The following is a 16,541-nucleotide window of genomic DNA, read 5'->3' as shown; positions in this document are numbered from 1 at the left end:
GCTGGGACTACAGGCGCCCGCCACCTCGCCCGGCTAGTTTTTTGTATCTTTTAGTAGAGACGGGGTTTCACCGTGTTAGCCAGGATGGTCTCAATCTCCTGACCTCGTGATCCGCCTGTCTCGGCCTCCCAAAGTGCTGGGATTACAGGCTTGAGCCACCGGGCCCGGCCGAATAAACTTTTTTTTTAAAGAGTCTCCCAGGCTGGTCTCAAACAGCCTCCAGTGATCCTCTTGCTGCTCTCCCACACCTTAACTCCGGCCCAGCGACTGGCTCAGCCCAGTTTGCCAGAATCCCCTTCCTCCCAGCTGACCTTGCTAGAGTGCAAATACTCAAGAGCAGGGGTGACACAGGTGCAACTGACATGTTTCACTTGGCATTTGTGGGCTTGCAGAGTCTTGAAGTGTGGGGTCAGGATTTAGGCCAGCACTGTTCAGTAGAAATATAACCTGAGCCACATGTGTAATTCTACATTTTCTAGTAGCTACACTTTAAAAAGCAAAAATAGGCTGGGCGCAGTGGCTCACACCTGTAATCCCAGTACTTTGGGAGGCCGAGGTGGGCAGATCACGAGGTCAGGAGTTCGAGACCAGCCTCGCCAACATGGTGAAACCCAGTCTCTACTAAAGATAGAAAAAAAAAAAAAAAAAAATTAGCCGGGTGTGGTGGCGTGCACCTGTAATCCCAGCTACTCGGGAGGCTGAGGCAGGAGAACTGCTTGAACCCTGGAGGTGGAGGTTGCAGTGGGCCGAGATTGCGCCATTGCACTCCAGCCTGGGCTACAGGGCGAGACTCCGTCTCTGAATTAAGGTGTGGGAAAGCAGCTGCAGGAGGTGCCCCACTGCGAGCCAACAGGCTGCCTACCTGCCCTACCCCCAGGCACACCCTAACTATTGTACTCCTCCTGGGGCAGATTGGAGAGGTGCTCAGAATGAGCTAAATCCCACATTTATTGGACTATGTGTGAAGATGTCCCCGGCACCTCAGCATGTGCCTTACCTAGTCTGTCAGTGAGGCTGCACTGGGCTTGCATGTGGAAGGGGGCAAGTTGTAAAGTTTTGGAACAGGAGGGCTGGCAATAGAGACCCAAGTGTACCAGAAGGCCATGTCCCCTGACCTCTCATGTTGGGCAGAGGGGCTAGAAGGGGAAAGGCAAAGTAGCAGAAAATTTCAAGGACCCACAGCTCAAAACAGAGGGGGACTGTAGTTCCTAGGAGAAGCAGGAGCTTCATCATTTCAAGCTTTTAGATGATGAACTTTCTGGACACCTCGTTTGGGGGTCGAGAGGCCTTTTTCCTTTTGATTCTCACCATCCCTCCTGCCACCACATGCACTCTGAGCCTCACTCCATGGAGGGGCTTCTGTCAAGCTCTCCTGCAGTATCTGAGGGTCTCCCCTGGGAACTGCTCCTTCTGGGAATGTCTGACAGTCACCAGGTAGGAGTAGGAACATCTGGAGGCAAGGGCACCCCACTCTTCCCCCTCAAAGATTGGCTTCTCAGAGACAGCTGCGAGGCAGAGGGGTATCTTGAGCATCCTTGCCCCCACAGTCAAACACTTGTTTGGACTGGTTAAGACTCTTCCTCAGGCCCGGCCATACCTGATTCTCGGGGAGCAGTTTGGGCTGGCTGTGGGGGGCAGCGTTTCTGTGTGCCTCTGTCCACCTCTGCCCTTTGAGCCAACCCCTTGGGTCCTCCAGTTCCCAAGACAGAGCAGTGGGAGCCTGGCACTGGAAGAGTAAAACTAGAGTGAGCTACACAGGAACACAGACAAACATCAGTAACCAGAGGTTCTCCAAGGACAAGGGTCACACAGGATCTCCTGAGAGGAAAACACCAAAGTCCAGATACGGGACTCTGGCCCACAGCCAGTCAGGGCAGGAACGTGTGGCCTGTGGCTCCACGCCAGGAGAAAACTCTCGAGGAAAAAGCAGTTTCACAGAGAGATAAAGACAGATATCAGATGATATCTGATATCTTTATCAGAGATAAAGATGTAGGTCAGAAAGACAGCTGGATCTGCTCTAGCCACATTTATTACAAAATAGTGACCGCAGTTCTGGTATAGCAAAGGTCCCTGACAGCCCAGCACCCCTGCAACGGCCCCCACCCCACAGAGTCCTTCTCTCAGGTGCCTCAGGCGTGGAAGGTCTCAGATTCGAAGGTCCCCTGCCAGGAGGGCGCTGTACCGGGCAGGTGTGAGGGGCAGGTAGGCACCTGCAGCCTGGTCCAGAACGTACAGTGGGTTGGACAGGGTGCTGGGGTCGAAGCCCTCCTCTGCCATCCGGACTTTCTGCTGTTTGAAGGTCTCTGTGGTGGCCAAAGACTCCTGGGGACAGGAGGAAGGGTCAGAGGGAGTTGGAGGGAAGGGGACTCTGCCCAGCTGGTTCAGGGGAGTTGCCTGAATTTTGTTAAGGAGCAAGTCTGGGGAAAGGGAGTGCAAGGTCAAGGTTTAGGGGAGGAGGTGACAGGGAGGAGAAAGAGCCAGGCCAGAAGAAGGCAGGGATAAGGAAAGAAGTGGGGTGAAGAGCGTATGTCTCCGTGTTTTTTCTCTTCGTGGAGTGTATTACTTTGGGGGCCCCTTTGTAGAGTTTGGGAGCCATCAAACTCCCAAAGCTGATACATGGGGTGGATATGTGGAGAGAGGATATATGGGGTGAGGGGCTGCGGGGTTTGTGGCTGGTTACCTGGAGCCTGAGGAATCGGGGCCGGGCATAAGGTGGCAAATTCTCAGACACGTGGGTGTAGAGCTGCATAAGGTCCAAAGAGTGGGGGGGACGCAGAACCAGGGCTGCCATTCCAGCCCTGCCTTCATGCCCTGATGGGTGTGGGAGACGGAGTGAGCCCCTCCATGGCTGACCACCATGAAGGCCTCGTGCTCCCTGCACCCAAGTATTACCAATTCGGGGTGGTGGCTGGGTGCCTCCCCCACCTTCCATGCCTAGGCACCTGGCACAGTGACTCCATAGACGTTCACCTCCTGAAGAAAATCCAGGGCCTCAAAGACCTCTGCCACCTCGGTTGTGGCCACATTCTCCCCCTTCCACCTGTCAGAGAGCAGAGATCTGAAACTGGGAGTCGGGGGTCAGGGCCTCATGGGCTTGGTGGGGAGATGAGGTCAGAGGTCAGCATGCCAGACTGTCACAGGGATGCAATGGTGAGATCTGAGAATGAGAGATTAGCTGAGGACCCGGGCTGAGGTGGCAGATCAGGGAGTTGAGATTCAGAAGCTTTGGATCACAGAGATCAGATGTCCAGGATGAAGAACCAGTTACGGACAGATACCTGAAGGTGTCTCCAGTACGATCGTGGAAGCGGAGAAAGCCCTGGTCATCGCAGACCAGCAGGTCCCCAGTGTTGAAGAAAACATCCCCAGGCCGGAAGACATCTTTTAGCAACTTCCCCTGGGCCAGCTCCGGCCCCCCAGCGTAGCCCAGGAATGGAGACTGCTGGCTTACCGGGGCCACCAGCAGCCCTGGCTCACCTGGCAGAGTCACCAGGGTCAGGAGTGCTGTCACCTTTCCCAGAGCCTCCTGCCCCCATCCACCCGTCTCCAATTCCAGTTCTCCTGTGCCAGCTTCAGCACCTCGCCCACCCCACCAGAACACCACCGACCTGGAGATGTGGCCACACAGTGCCCCCGGGGGTCCCGAATCGGTTCTCCTATGGTGACATCATAGCGAATCAAGGAGAAGGGGAAGATGTGCTGGGGAAAGGGAGACCCGGGTACTGAATCATTGCAGTCACACGAGCCCCCTCTCCTGCCAGCCCTCTGCTGTTCCACGGGTTCTCAGTTTCCTCTCTGCCCCTCACCTTGTAAAGCCAGGAAGCACGCCCCACAGCGCCCTGCTGTCCTGTGTAGTTGATGGTGGCCACGTTGCCCTCTGTCAGTCCATATGTCTCCAGCACCTGCAGGGGCCCAAAGCGCCGCACAAAACGCTCCCAGGTGTCTGGGCGCAGCCCGCTGCCCACTGCCAGCCGGACCTTATGGCCATGTTCTGCCTTGCTCTGAGATGAGTGGGAGAGGGGCCGGAGCTTCAGCACCAAGATGCCCGCTCCCCGCAGTGAATTCCTGTTCTCCATTCACCAGAATCCCCCCCACTGTGACCTCCCTCGGAGGCCTTAAGCGTCCGATGGCCTAGGCCATCTCCGGCTCCTTGTCTTACACTGCCATTTCCTTCTTGCTGCTTCTCCCTCCAACTCCCTGTCTCAGTGTCTCCTGTCAACTGTCCTGTTCCCCGTGAGCTAGCCCTGTGCCAGCAGCTCTGCCCAGGATCTGTGCCCACGCACCACGGGCTGGTTGACAAGGTATCGACACAACTCCCCAATGTACTGGAACACGGTCACCCTGTGCTGCTGGCAATCTTCCCAGAACTGACCAGCTGAGAACTTGGACTTCAGCACCACTGTGGCCCCTGCCAGAAGTAGGAAGTGGGGAAGAAGGAAGGAGGTAAGATTAGGAGCAGAGTGGGGAGCCCGAGCCCCTCTTTCCAGACCCCAGCCTTCACTGTAGTCATTCCCCGGGAAGGGCCCACTGTGGGAGTCACGCCGTCAGGAAGCTGTGCTGGCCCTTTCCCCTCCGCCGGCCCCTGTCCCCAGCCTTGGAAGGGGTGAATGCCCTTTCCCAGCCCCAAAGATCCCATCCTCCACACTCTCACCTCCTTGTCTCTCTCTCCCTCTTCTCTATTTGCCTGTTCCTGGACTGACAGTCCTTCCCTGCCTTTGATCCTGCAGCCTGGAGTTATGTGGTTATTTGGCCCCCCTGCCCCGTTCCTCAGTCTGTGGGTCTAGGCAGGTAACACTGCCCCATTGTAGAGCTCCTGGTGAGTAGGGCTCTGCCCCATCCGTCCTCTAGATTATCTACCCTGGAGGACTCACACTATAGTAGGTGCTTAATAAATGTCTGCTGGATGAATTAATGAAGGTGGGGTTGGGGAGACTGACCAATGCCCAAGCAGCCCACAACGCCCAGCAGGGAGCCGGACATGTGGTAGAGTGGGAGTGCGAGGTAGATCACGTCTTCCTGGTGGACACCACACAGCTGGTAGAAGCCCTGGCATTGCAGGATCTTCAGATGACTGATCCGAGCAGCCTTGGGGAGGCCTGTGGGGTGGCAGTTGTGGGGCCATCAGGGGAAGGGTGGACTCCAAGCTCTACCTATCTGTTTGCACCCCCACTGGGTTTCCCACAGAAAGAGGCGGACGCAGGACAGAAACTGAGGATGGAGACCAGGCTGTCCTGGAAATCTGGGTGGTCTAGGGGAGGTGGAGAAATGAGTAGGAGGTGAAGGGACTGGGGAGTGAAATGATGAAGAGAAAAAGGAAGTACCAATGAAATCAGCATCCTGTCTAGGGGCTTTGAAGGAGTGGTCTGGGAGCTGAGGAGGTCCCAGTCTCTGTTCCCAGAACCCTGCCTTCCTCTGCCTCAGTTTCGGGGAGCTAAGTATGGTGCCCGGCTCTCACCCGTGGTGCCAGAGGTAAAGATGTACAGGCACGTGTCTGTTATGCTCTGGGGGGAAGAGAGGTATCCTGGCACTGGCCCATCCACTTCAGCGGACACTTCAGCCAGCAAATCGCTAATTCCAGCAGGGTGGGTTCCTGGGCCTGCAGCCCACAGGTGAAGCCCCATGGCTCTCAGGGCGGGCAGGTCCGGCTCCAGGGACTCCAGAAACTCTGGAAGGGTGGGAAAGCACAGCGCCGGGGCCCTGGCTCTACCTAGAAGAGCCTATGACCCATGTCCCCTCCCCATCCGAGCCCACACTGCTCTTGGGTGAGGGTGAAGGGTATGAACATTCCATCTTGGGTCTGAGGCCTGGAACTCGACTCCTTGGGGATCCTTGGGGCACCAAAGATTCAGCCTCATCCCTTTGCAAACCCGGAGACTCCTAGCTCCACTCACTTTCGAACCCCAAGGGATAGTCGGCTTCTTCCCAGGCCCAGGGATGAATCCAAGCCCTTCTGCGGTCCCCGACACGCCCCCTTCTGTGGCTGGCTGCGCCTTAGTTAGTTCGGCGCTCCAGCCTTACCTGGCGCCAGCACCAGCGCGCGCGCGCCGCAGCTGCGGAGGCAGTGCAGCAGGGGGCCCCGGCGCAGGGCGGTGGGCACAAAGGCCGTGAGCAGGCCAGCCTTGGCCAGCCCGAACCAGAGCCACAGAAACTCTGGGCCGGCGGGGAGGAGCAGCGCCACGGTTGCTCCAGGTGCCAGAAGGGCGGCGGCTCCTCCACCTCTGGCCGCACCGTTCCCTCCAACAAGCCCCGCGCCGCTTCCGGCCGCTGCATCTCCGGCTCCCGGCGCCGCGCGCTCGCCTTCTCCAGCGCTCCGCGTGCCACTGTCGCCGCCGCCGGGACCCCCGTCCCAGCCGAGCGCACGTAGGAAGGCGCGTGCAGCCCTGTTACTCTCGCGCTCCGCCTCCGAGTAGCTAAAGCGCCGCGAGCCGTGAATGAGAAAGGTGTGCGCGGGGCGCTGCCGGGCCAGTTCCGCGAGGCGCCAGGCCAGGCTGCAGCCCGCCTCGGGACCTTCCGGGTCGGCGGCAGCCGCGGCCAGGGCGCGAGCTCGAAGAGCCCTTTTGCAGCGCAGGGCGCGCAGCGCAAAGGCCAAGTCTGCCGGGAGCCAGCGCAATTGCGGCCAGAGGTGTAGCTTCAGCAGCAGCAGCGGTAGCAACAGCAGCAGGGGCAGCAGCAGGAGGGCAGCCATGGAGCCCGCTTCTTCCGTCGGCACCGTCTGGTTCCAGCCGCTAGCAAACATCCCTGTTCCTCCCTCCCGAAAACCTAGGGCCTCTCGTTCTAGCCGAGACCTCTCCTTCTCGGGAGCGCGCGTGCGCTGGCACACGCCCCTTCCCACCCAAGCCCCCACCACTCCCCACGGGCGGAGAGCAGAAACCCGGGAGAAGTGCGGGTGTGGGGCGGCCCCGGACTCCCAGCCCTCCCCACAGCCTACGCTCCGCCCTGGGCGCGCTCCCTCCCGGACTGCTCGCGGCTCGCACCCTACCAGGTCCGGGGCGGTGCTCTTGCCTTCCCTCAATCCCAGGGTTATGTCTGTCTTCTAAGTTCTTTCTCGGCTTGGGCGGTTTAGGCATCTGGCTAAGCTCTAGAGTCCAGGCCTGATAGCCAGGGCTTTTGGATCGCAGTCCATCTGCCCCTCAATGTTTCTCATTTTCCCGTGAAGGGAAGGTACCATTGCTCTCTCCCAAAAGAATGAAGAACTTGGCCCCTGGCCCATTTGGTTCTGCAAGTCCCAGCAGGATAGGCAGGCCCATCCCCTCCTGCCAGCCGCAACCCCAGGGGATGGGTGGGGGCTGAGAGTTAAAATAGGGGAAAGGTGGAAACCCAGACTGCCAGATTTCTGAGGGGCCACAACAGAGGCCCCTCCCTTTGGGCAAGGGTACAGTAATTGGCGCCTGTCAGCAAATGCTCTCCATCCTGGTTTTAATTGGTGCAGAGGAAACTGGGGAAGGAGAGAGGAAGGAAAAAGGCCTCTGGTGGTTTAGACTTTCAAAGGAAGGAACAGCAGTGATGAGAGAGGGGAGAACCTGGATTCTGCAAAAAGACAAATTTTCAGGCTGAAGAGGAGCAGCTCTGTGCAGTTCACCCAAACTTCACTCCTCGGTCCGCCTCCATTCTTCCTGGACAGCGGGGAACAACAGCATAGCCAAAGAACTCTCCTCTGCTGGTTCACATGGCCCAGCAAGTGGCCAGACTGTGGAAGGAAGAGCATCTCTATCCCTCCCTGGTATCCGAACTTTATCTCCAGATACAGTTGTCCCTGGAGGCCGAGCTGGAGTATCCCTCCCGTCAAGCAGGGAGTCCTCCGGCAGTTGTTGGTAGGCACACAGACTTCCACTGGAGGATGACAGACCTTTTGGAAGCCTCATTTCTTGAGAAATGAGAAAGGACAGGCCTCATCCTACAGGGGATGGTTCTGCATAGGTAGGTCAGCGCCTGGCTCCCACCTCCAGGGGCAGCAGGAAGGATGGGTAAGGGCCAAAGCCAAGTCCCTTCTGCTCTAGACAAAAGTGGGGGCAGAACAGGAAGGGAAAGGGGGATGTTCTGAGGTTACAAGTAGCGATGCCAATCAAATCAAGACCAAGCTATACATGCACGGGGCAAACGCCAGCAGACACTCCAGCACAAAAGACATTCTGGCTTGTTTTATTGTCATTTAAAAACAACTTTTAAGACACGATTATCTCTGCCAAAAAAAGAAAACAAAAAACAAAAAACCCAGATTCAAGGAAATGGGATCATTTGACAGTTCTGTGAAACTTGCCTCTGGGACTCCCTGGACTCTGGTGTAGCTTGAGGTGCCAACCTCAGGCCAACCTCAGCCTCCAGGGCACACCACACGGGGCTGTGGCCATCCTTTCAGACTCCTTTCTGAATGCTTGCGGCATCTGCCCCGTGATTAGGAATGGACACCCTGACCGCGCCACAGATGCCCATTTCACACTGGCATGTGGATAGTGACTATAAAACACCCCTTCAGAACAAACCAAGACCCGAAGGGGGAAGCGGGAAGGGACACCCACACGCTGAGTCTCTGCTCGTATCCCAGCTTCTCTGGCCAGCTGCCCCTTTGTCATTTCCCTTCTTTGTTGCAATGGCTCCTTGGGAGACTGGGGGAGGAGACTGGGGAAGGGGCCTGGGGGCTGAGGACTTCCACTATGGTCTGATTTTACAGAGCCTCTGGCTTCAGTCAGATCCCAAATATCACTGGGAACAGCAGTGTGAGGGGCTGGAGGCCCCAGGAGGGAAGGGGCTAGGGGCTGCATGGCAGCTTCTCAAACTCAGCCAGAGGAGAAAGCTCCTCCTTCCACCGGGGGAGCTTGGGGATGCGGCAAGGGTGTTTCCCCTGCAATCTCCCCAGCCTCTATTAACCTTTGAATCACCAAGGAGGAGAAAGCAATCCAGCTGGGGTTGGGAAGGGGAATGCAGGGCCTCAGTCACTGTCAGAGCCCACTGCAGAGGACCCTTTTCGTTTCCGCTTGGTAGGCTTCGGTTTCGTGTCTTCCTCCTCCTGGAAGAGATGGGAGGGGAAATGGGAAGTTACCAGCCTGGGCAGCTGCTGGTGCCGACTCCACCTGCACCCAGTGCTCCTTTTCCCCCTGTGCACTGGCTGGGCTCTCACCGAAGCACTGCTGGAGCCTGACTCTTCTTCAGCATTGGGGGGCTGTGTGGCATTCTTACGACTTCGAGGGCTGGACAGAGCTGCTTTTCGCCGGCTCTTGGGTGGCTTGGTGGAAGAGTCCTCATATTCCTCCGCCAGGGAGAAGAGATCACTGAACCTAAGGAAAAGGAGCAGGAGCTCTGAGTGCGAGCCTACTGCTCCTACGGCACCTCCCATCCTCTTCTCTGCCCCCAGGCCTAGGCCTCTTTTTCTTCAACCCTGGACCCTAAGGTCTTGCTGGCCATTACATTTATGTCCCTAGCAGGCTTCCTCTCCCTTAGGCTTTTCCCCTACTACTTTCCAAGGCCCAAAGTGGCAGGGGCCTCACTTCATCTTGTGGGCTTCGTCACAGCTCGCCTGGACATGCTGCAGCGCCTGGAGAATTGGGGTCTGGCTAAAAACTAGAGGAAGAAAAGGGAGAGTAGGGAAGGAAAAACAATCAGATGTCTGGGAGCTTATTCAACAGCACCCAAAGGTTGTTTTATCCCCAGTGTGGGTTGTGGCCCCGAGTGTCCTGCCCCTGCCCCCAGCCTGGCTCCAGGCATAGTCTGGGCCAGGGCAGCACCGACTGGACGCCGAGGGTGGAAGGCATACAGTTCTGCTTGGTGTTGGTCAGGTTGAGCCGCAGGTTGTCCAAGTGCTCCAGGATCTGCTCCAGAGTCAGCTGGGCCAGCTTGCTGCTAGAGCTCCTCAGGCTGTGCAGGAATCACCAGAGCCGGAGTCTGAGTGCGGGAGGCTCCAGAGTGCAAGACACCCTCCACCCGCCAGGGCCCTAAGACAGACGCAGCCTACACGGGGAGCAGGATAGGCAGGCTGGGAGGGCTGGGGTCAGGTGAGAAAGGTGTGCCTAGAGCAGGGGATCCTGGCCACAGGGGCACCGGAAGATGGGGAGAAGGGGCCACAGTGGTCTCGCATGCCATGTGGCTTCGGACCACTAGATGTCGCCCACAAACCAGGCTGGGACGGCACCAGCCCCCACCACCACCGGGCGGCAGTCCCTGCAGACCGCCATGGCCTGGAGGGTAGACAGGGACTGTGTCCCACCTCTGTCTCTTGCGAGGCAAGCTGTTGTTCTTGATGAGCAGGGACTTGATGTGCTCGGCCAGCAGCTCGTCATGTTTCATGCACCAGTGCCGCAGGATGCTGGTGGTGAACTGGTCGTCGGGATGGCAGGGCCGGCTCAGCACCATCTTCACCATCTCCTCGCTGGGCCTGGGGGAGGAAGGGGCGCTGGGTGCTGCCTGCACAGTGGCCACAGGGCATGCTGGGTCTCTCCCACTTATTTCCCAAACCCCGGCCTCCCTACCCACCCACTACTCTCACATCCCTCTCCCTCTTCTCCTTAGGCTAAGGAATGCCTGGTTTCATCCTCTGTGGAAGCCAGGAGAGGAGAAGTGAGATTCTTCACTTGCTGCAGTAGGAGAAGGTGTGTGCGTGTGTGTGTTGGGAAGGAGAACCCTCAGTTCTCCCCTAGAACAGTCGGGCGGGGAGTGGGCCTGGGAGGCAGAAGCACAAGCATGTGACCTGCAGATGCTCTCCTACCCCTACCCTGCTAGAGCTGTGGGCCAACCTGGCTTCCAGCTGGAGGAAGGGGGCAGGAGAGGGTTGTGAAGCCACAGCCCCACACAGCCTCCAAGCTTCCCTCTCCCTCTAGGATACTCTGTACCGTTTCTAGTCTCTCAGGCAGGGAGCAGGAAGGGTGGAAGGCAGGCAGAAAGGTAGGAAGGATAAGATACACAGCTGCTGCCCCATTTACCGGGGGATGTTGCTAAAGCAGCTTTGCGGGAAGAGGGGGCTGCCACCCTCTCCCTCTCTGCCCCACCCTGTCAAGGCACAGTGGGTCCAGCTGGCTCTGCTCTGCACAGGGTGAGGGAGAGGATGGTGCGTGACCCCTCTGCCCTGACCCTCCCTCCTCTTGGATTAGCTGTGCAGTGGCCGCAGGAGCATGGGGTGGCGGGGGCGGGGGTGGGGTGGCGGGGGCGGGGAGCAGGAGCCACCAGGGATTAGAACTGCTGTGGCAGCAGGAAACAGGGATGTCCGGTCCCCACCTCCCTACCTCCGAGGGCAGCTCCTGGTGGGCAGGGGGGTAAAGTCGAGAGGAAGCCCAGCTCCCAGGGGAGCTGCTCATTTGTAAGTCACGTTGGGGGAAGGGCAGAATAAGCAGATGTTAACGACAGGAAAAAATATGGCAATAAGGAGCAGGACAGAAGCCCTTTAGACCACAGCAGCTCTTGGGATGTTAAAACTGAGGGCTAAAGAGCCCCAGAAGTGGAACTCACTTTTCTCTTCGGAGTTGAAGCAGTAGGCAGGACAGGGCCTCTGGGTGCTCTGTGAGGGAAGGGCAGAGGCTGTTCAGGGGAAGGTATGATTCCAGGATGGAATCTGGGGACCTCTGTCATCCCCCAACAGCCACTGGAGGGAATAAGGACAGTCTTTGATGAGGAGCCAGGAAGAATCCCCTACCCCACTCCTATCAGTCCCTGAGCCACTGAGCCCCAGCCCAGAGCCTGGCTCATGGTGGACCCACAGGACCCATCTAAGGACAAAAGTGGCTGACGGGGAGACTGCCCTTGTGCACTTTGGTGGGAAGGAGGACAGTGGATCTGGGCTCATCCTAGAAGCCTAGGCCTCAGCCTTGCCCTAGCTGTACAGGAAGTGTCATGCCTGATGTGCTCCTACCTACAAACCTACTCACCCTTGTATTTGAGGTGCTGCAGGATGGGGATGATGGTCTCCAGGGGAATATTGTGGGCCAGAAAGAGCTGCCAGGCACAATACTGCTCAAAGGTCTCCCAGTCTAGGCTCTGAACTGGAAGAGACAAAAGAAACATCTCTTTCAAGAACACACACACACACACCTCTAATCCACTGACTACTAACCAGTACCCCGAGCAGGGATGTTACAGAGGTAGGACAGATCCAGAAAGACACCGCCCCAGACCACACCAGGGTGGAGTACAGTTCTGTCCCCTTAACTTCCCAGCCCCAGAACCAGCTTTCCAGATAGTGTAAAATACACAGGACTGACACCCTGCCCTCCTCTCCTCTCCCAGGTACCTAAAGGTTTGATCACTTACTGAGTATGTTGAGAACTGAGTCTTTTCGAAACATAACCAGGTTACCCATCATCACGTGGCAGACCAGCTCCTGGAGCTAAGGAGGTGGAGGAAGGAGGCAGAACCCATCAGCTCTGAAAGGGGCCAGGAAGCTAGTATGGACGGGGACGCAGGAGGGCTCATAAGGGGGAAAAAAAATTAGAAGAAGTGAAGGCCCAGTTTAAAGGAATGGTAAGGAGATGGCACACAACGAATGCTGCCGTCTCTGAAGGATGAAGGGGCTGATAAAGTAGCCACAGGCCTGAGTGGGAACCTTAGGACTATTTTGGGCAAAAGTAGTTACAGCCTTGGTCTGAGCCTGAGAAGGAAAGGACCCTGAGAGGCTGGGCTCTAGATGTACGTTGGGCAGGGTAAAGGCAAAAGAAGGAGGATTCTTGGGTGCTAAGCTTCCTCTTTTATGAATGGGAACTAAGTGGAGAGGAGGAGAAATGGGATCCCAGTATAGGCCTGAGAAGGACCCGAGCAAAGCTACAGCCTCTCGGGGACCTACGCATGCTAAAAAGGTCAAATAGAAATGGTCTGACCATTTTCATTCCGAGTCAAAGGAAAGACCAGTTGAGAGCTAAAACCACAACCCCCTCAGCTTTTGCTGTGGAACAGGAGTGCCCAAAGAATATGGAGAACAAGGGGAACTCCAGGCAGGATTGGCCTAACCTCAGCCTGCCTTGCTTGGGCTCCACTTTTCCTTCCCAGGCCCCATGGCTGAAAGTGCACATCACTGTAGTCAGGGGGGAGCATGGGCTCCCTGTCTGCAGGCCTGGAGGGACAGCAGAGGCCCTATTCCCCTAATGCTGCCTCCCAGACCTTTCTGGGGAGGTCAGAGCTCAATGTTCACCTGTGCAGAGTCAATAACAGCCACGATCATGTTCAGCAGCTCTCCGCTCCTCAAGGTTTCATCTGGAAACTAAATGGAAAAAGAGAGGGGAAGAGTCCTGGGTAGGCTCCTCAGCTTTCATCCCATAACCCACTCTCCTTCCTTGTTACATGTCAAGGTCTGACTGGGTCAGCCAGACACAGGCCCTAAAATAAACCGCTAAACAGAGATCCAACAGGTATGATGCTGGAAGACTTTGAGAACTTGAAGACCCCAAGTGTTGTTATTTACGTGTGCACACCATCAGGGGTGTGGGTTTTCTCTGATAGTTCCCACAGTGTGTGTACAGAAAGGAATGGGGAACTACTAGAGATAAAGCCAGAGCTGAGAGGACTGGCCATGCTGCCAGATTCTGTGTGGGAGCAGCGGTAGAATAAATATTTGCATCCCTGGCAGCAAAGAGTCCAACCTGTGCTGACCTTTGGCCAAAGAGGTGGTGTAGAGAGTTTATGTCTGGAGGTATGTGGGGCAGGCAGGGCCCCATCTAGAGAAGGGGGAGCAAGGGGAGGGAAGTACCCTGTGTCCAGCATCTGCACCCCTCCTCCCTCCAGTACTCGGCCGCAATCACAGTTCCTCCTGTCATGCCCTGGATCCTCATTTCCCTCTTCCTGGGAACTTCTACCAAGAGGAGAAAGGGCCGATACCTGTTATGTCCCAGTTCCTAGAGCGTGAGTGAACCAGGGGAAATGAAAGTGAGTCTCCACTACAGAAGCCCCGGTCATCAGGAACTATCAGAGAGAATCCAAGCAAGGGTGAGCCATCAGAGGACAAGAGGGCCTGCTGATGTGGATCTGTCCATGTTGATATGAACATGGATCTGGTCTGTGGGACCTGTCCTAGGTCCAGATGATGGGACCCAATATGAGAAGCCAAGTATATAGGCCCAGACCCCAGTGCACATCAGTTACACTGAAGTATAGGAATTCAGGGAGTTCTAGAAATGTTTCAACCACTAATAAAGAGAAGTGGAAGGAGGGGACAGCTGTGACTGTGGGAAGCAATGGCCCACCTAGGTTAGTGAGGATGAACAAGAGGGTTCAGGGTTGTGTGTGTTCAGCGTGTTCACTGAAGTGTGTCCCTGTGAGCCCCCCAGCAGAGACATGGATGCAGGCACTGACCTCTGTGTAGATGGAGGGCGTGAGGTGGCACAGGAGCCGCACATCGTCCTCCTGGCAGGCCTTCATGTCCATCATCAGGCAGGTGTGTAGATCGCCCAGCTGGGTAGCCTGGGCAAATGACTCATACAGGTTCATCTTCCCTGCGGCGGCTTTGCTGCAAGACCAGCTGGACCTGAGCCAGTAGCCTGACCCCAGTGCCCACCTTCAAGCATCACTGAAGCAGGCTCCCGCTCTAAAACTGCTTCGCTGGCTCCAGATGCCCTGTGCTGATCTGCCGCATGTCCCTCCCAACTGCCTCCCACAGGGGCTTAATAACTCCTGGGAACCAGAGGATACTCTTCTTTCTCTCCATCCTTCCCCAGAACTCAGAGGGCTCCAACCATGGTCAGTGAGTAAAGCTGCTGACTGATGAGTCAGGAACAGAAGAGGGAGGGCTCAGGTCAGGCTGGAGAAGGCTTTTTCTCTTGCTTTCTGGGCTCTAACCATGAGGGCAATGACACCTCACAGCATATACAGACTTAGCTCAAAATGGCCTGTAGGCCTAAACGTTAAGAATTAAAGACACACAACTTGTAGAAGAGAAACAGGAATAAATCTTCATGACAACAAAAACACAAGTGGTAAAAGAAAAAAATAGACAAATTAGCTTCATAAAGAGTTAGCACTTTTGTTCAAAAGTACTATCAAAAAAGTTAAAACTTACAGAATGGAAGAAAAAATATTTGCAAATCATCATGTCTGAGACTTGTATCCAGAATACATAAAGAACTCTTTTGGTATACAACAAAATCTTAAAAAGATTCTTAAAAGTTGGCTGGGTATGGTGGCTCATGCCTGTAATCCCAGTGCTTTGGGAGGCAGAGAAGGGTGGATCACCTGAGGTCAGGAGTTCAAGACCAGCCTGGTCAACCAGCCTGGCCAACATAGTGAAACCCCATCTCTAATAAAAACACACACAAAAAAATTAGCTGGGCGTGGTGGTGCGCTCCTGTAATCTCAGCTACTTGGGAGGCTGAGGCAGGAGAATCACTGGAACCTAGTATGTGGAGGTTGCAGTGAGTGGAGCTCACGCCACTGCACTCCAGTCTGGGCAACAGAGCAAGACTCTGCCTCAAAAAAAAAAAAAAAATCTTAAATGTCAATAATAAAAAGACAAATAACTCAATTAAAAATGGGAAAATTTTTTTCTCCAAAGAAAATATACAGATGGCTGGGCCCAGTGGTTCATGCCTGTAATCCCAGCACTTTGAGAGGCCAAGGTGGGCGGATCACCTGAGGTCAGGAGTTCGAAACTAGTCTGGCCAACACAGTGAAATTCCATTTCTACAAAAAAATACAAAAATTAACTGGATGTGGTGGCGTGTACCTGTAGTCCCAGCTACTAGGGAGGCTGAGGCAGGAGAATTGCTTGAACCCAGGAGGCAGAGGTTGCAGTGAGCTGTGATCATACCACTGCACTCCAGCCTGGGTGACAGAGTAAGAATCCATCTCAAAACAAACAAAAAAGGAATGAAGAAACGATACATGTTACAACATAGATGAACCTAGAAAACATTATACTAGGTGAAAAAAGCAAGTCACCAGCCAGGCGTGGTGGCTCATGCCTGTAATCCCAGCACTTTGGGAGGCTGAGGTGGGCGGATCATGAGGTCAGGAGATCGAGACCATCCTGACCATCCTGGCTAACATGGTGAAACCCCGTCTCTACTAAAAATACAAAAAAAAAAAAAAAATTAGCCGGGCATGGTGGCAGGCGCCTGTACTCCCAGCTACTTGGGAGGCTGAGGCAGGAGAACCACGTGAACCCAGGAGGCGGAGCTTGCAGTGAGCCGAGATTGCGCCACTGCACTCTAGCCTGGGTGACAGAGTGAGACTCCATCTCAAAAAAAACAACAACAACAACAAAAAAAACAAAGCAAGTCACAAAAGATCACATACTGTATAATTCCATTTATCTGAAATGTCCAAAATAATCTATAGAGGCAGAAAGCAGATCAGTGGTTGCCAGGAGCTCGGTGAAGGGCAGAATGGCAAAGTGATTGCTAATGGGTATGAGGTTTCTTTTTGGGGTGATAAAAATGTTCTTTCTAAATTAGACATTAGTGATAGTTGTATAACTTTGTGAATATACTAAAAAATTATTGAGGCTGGGCACAGCGGCTCACACCTGCAATCCCAGCACCTTGGGAGGCCAAGGTGGGTGGATCACCTGAGGTCAGGAGTTCGAGACCAGCCTGACCAACATGGTAAAACCCCGTCTCTACTAAATACAAAAA

General features: G+C 55.3%; 2 protein-coding genes across 3 annotated transcripts in view; both read right to left on the bottom strand.

Moving 5' to 3' along the window:
- Positions 1-1,991: 1,991 nt before the first annotated feature.
- SLC27A3 (solute carrier family 27 member 3) lies at positions 1,992-6,913 on the bottom strand. Of its 2 annotated transcripts, XM_023213806.2 has the most exons (10): positions 6,022-6,913; positions 5,459-5,668; positions 4,941-5,099; positions 4,287-4,411; positions 3,810-4,004; positions 3,612-3,702; positions 3,282-3,480; positions 2,946-3,043; positions 2,684-2,814; positions 1,992-2,325 (listed from the first exon to the last, which is right to left on the bottom strand). In XM_023213806.2, the coding sequence occupies exons 1-10, from the start codon at positions 6,737-6,739 to the stop codon at positions 2,149-2,151; spliced, it is 2,103 nt and encodes a 700-aa protein (XP_023069574.2). In that variant the 5' UTR covers positions 6,740-6,913; the 3' UTR covers positions 1,992-2,148. The 2 variants fall into 2 exon arrangements, with proteins under 2 accessions (XP_023069574.2, XP_026303138.1); XM_026447353.1 differs by lacking the exon at positions 1,992-2,325 and having other exon boundaries at positions 2,692-2,814; positions 2,896-3,043; positions 6,022-6,912.
- A 1,213-nt stretch (positions 6,914-8,126) lies between these two features.
- The window catches only part of INTS3 (integrator complex subunit 3), a 47,899-nt gene continuing 39,484 nt past the window's right edge, over positions 8,127-16,541 (bottom strand). The window contains exons 21-30 of the mRNA XM_023213805.2: positions 14,266-14,419; positions 13,109-13,177; positions 12,235-12,310; positions 11,853-11,966; positions 11,437-11,485; positions 10,202-10,369; positions 9,752-9,852; positions 9,486-9,558; positions 9,119-9,275; positions 8,127-9,007 (exon numbers count right to left, since the gene is read on the bottom strand). Of these exons, the coding sequence (XP_023069573.1) occupies positions 8,930-9,007; positions 9,119-9,275; positions 9,486-9,558; positions 9,752-9,852; positions 10,202-10,369; positions 11,437-11,485; positions 11,853-11,966; positions 12,235-12,310; positions 13,109-13,177; positions 14,266-14,419 (1,039 nt within the window). The 3' untranslated portion in view covers positions 8,127-8,929. The remainder of the gene's footprint in view (positions 9,008-9,118; positions 9,276-9,485; positions 9,559-9,751; positions 9,853-10,201; positions 10,370-11,436; positions 11,486-11,852; positions 11,967-12,234; positions 12,311-13,108; positions 13,178-14,265; positions 14,420-16,541) is intronic.

Source organism: Piliocolobus tephrosceles, chromosome 1 (assembly GCF_002776525.5).
Source record: "Piliocolobus tephrosceles isolate RC106 chromosome 1, ASM277652v3, whole genome shotgun sequence".
NCBI lineage: Eukaryota > Metazoa > Chordata > Mammalia > Primates > Cercopithecidae > Piliocolobus > Piliocolobus tephrosceles.
This window is presented reverse-complemented; position numbering and strand designations above follow the sequence as displayed.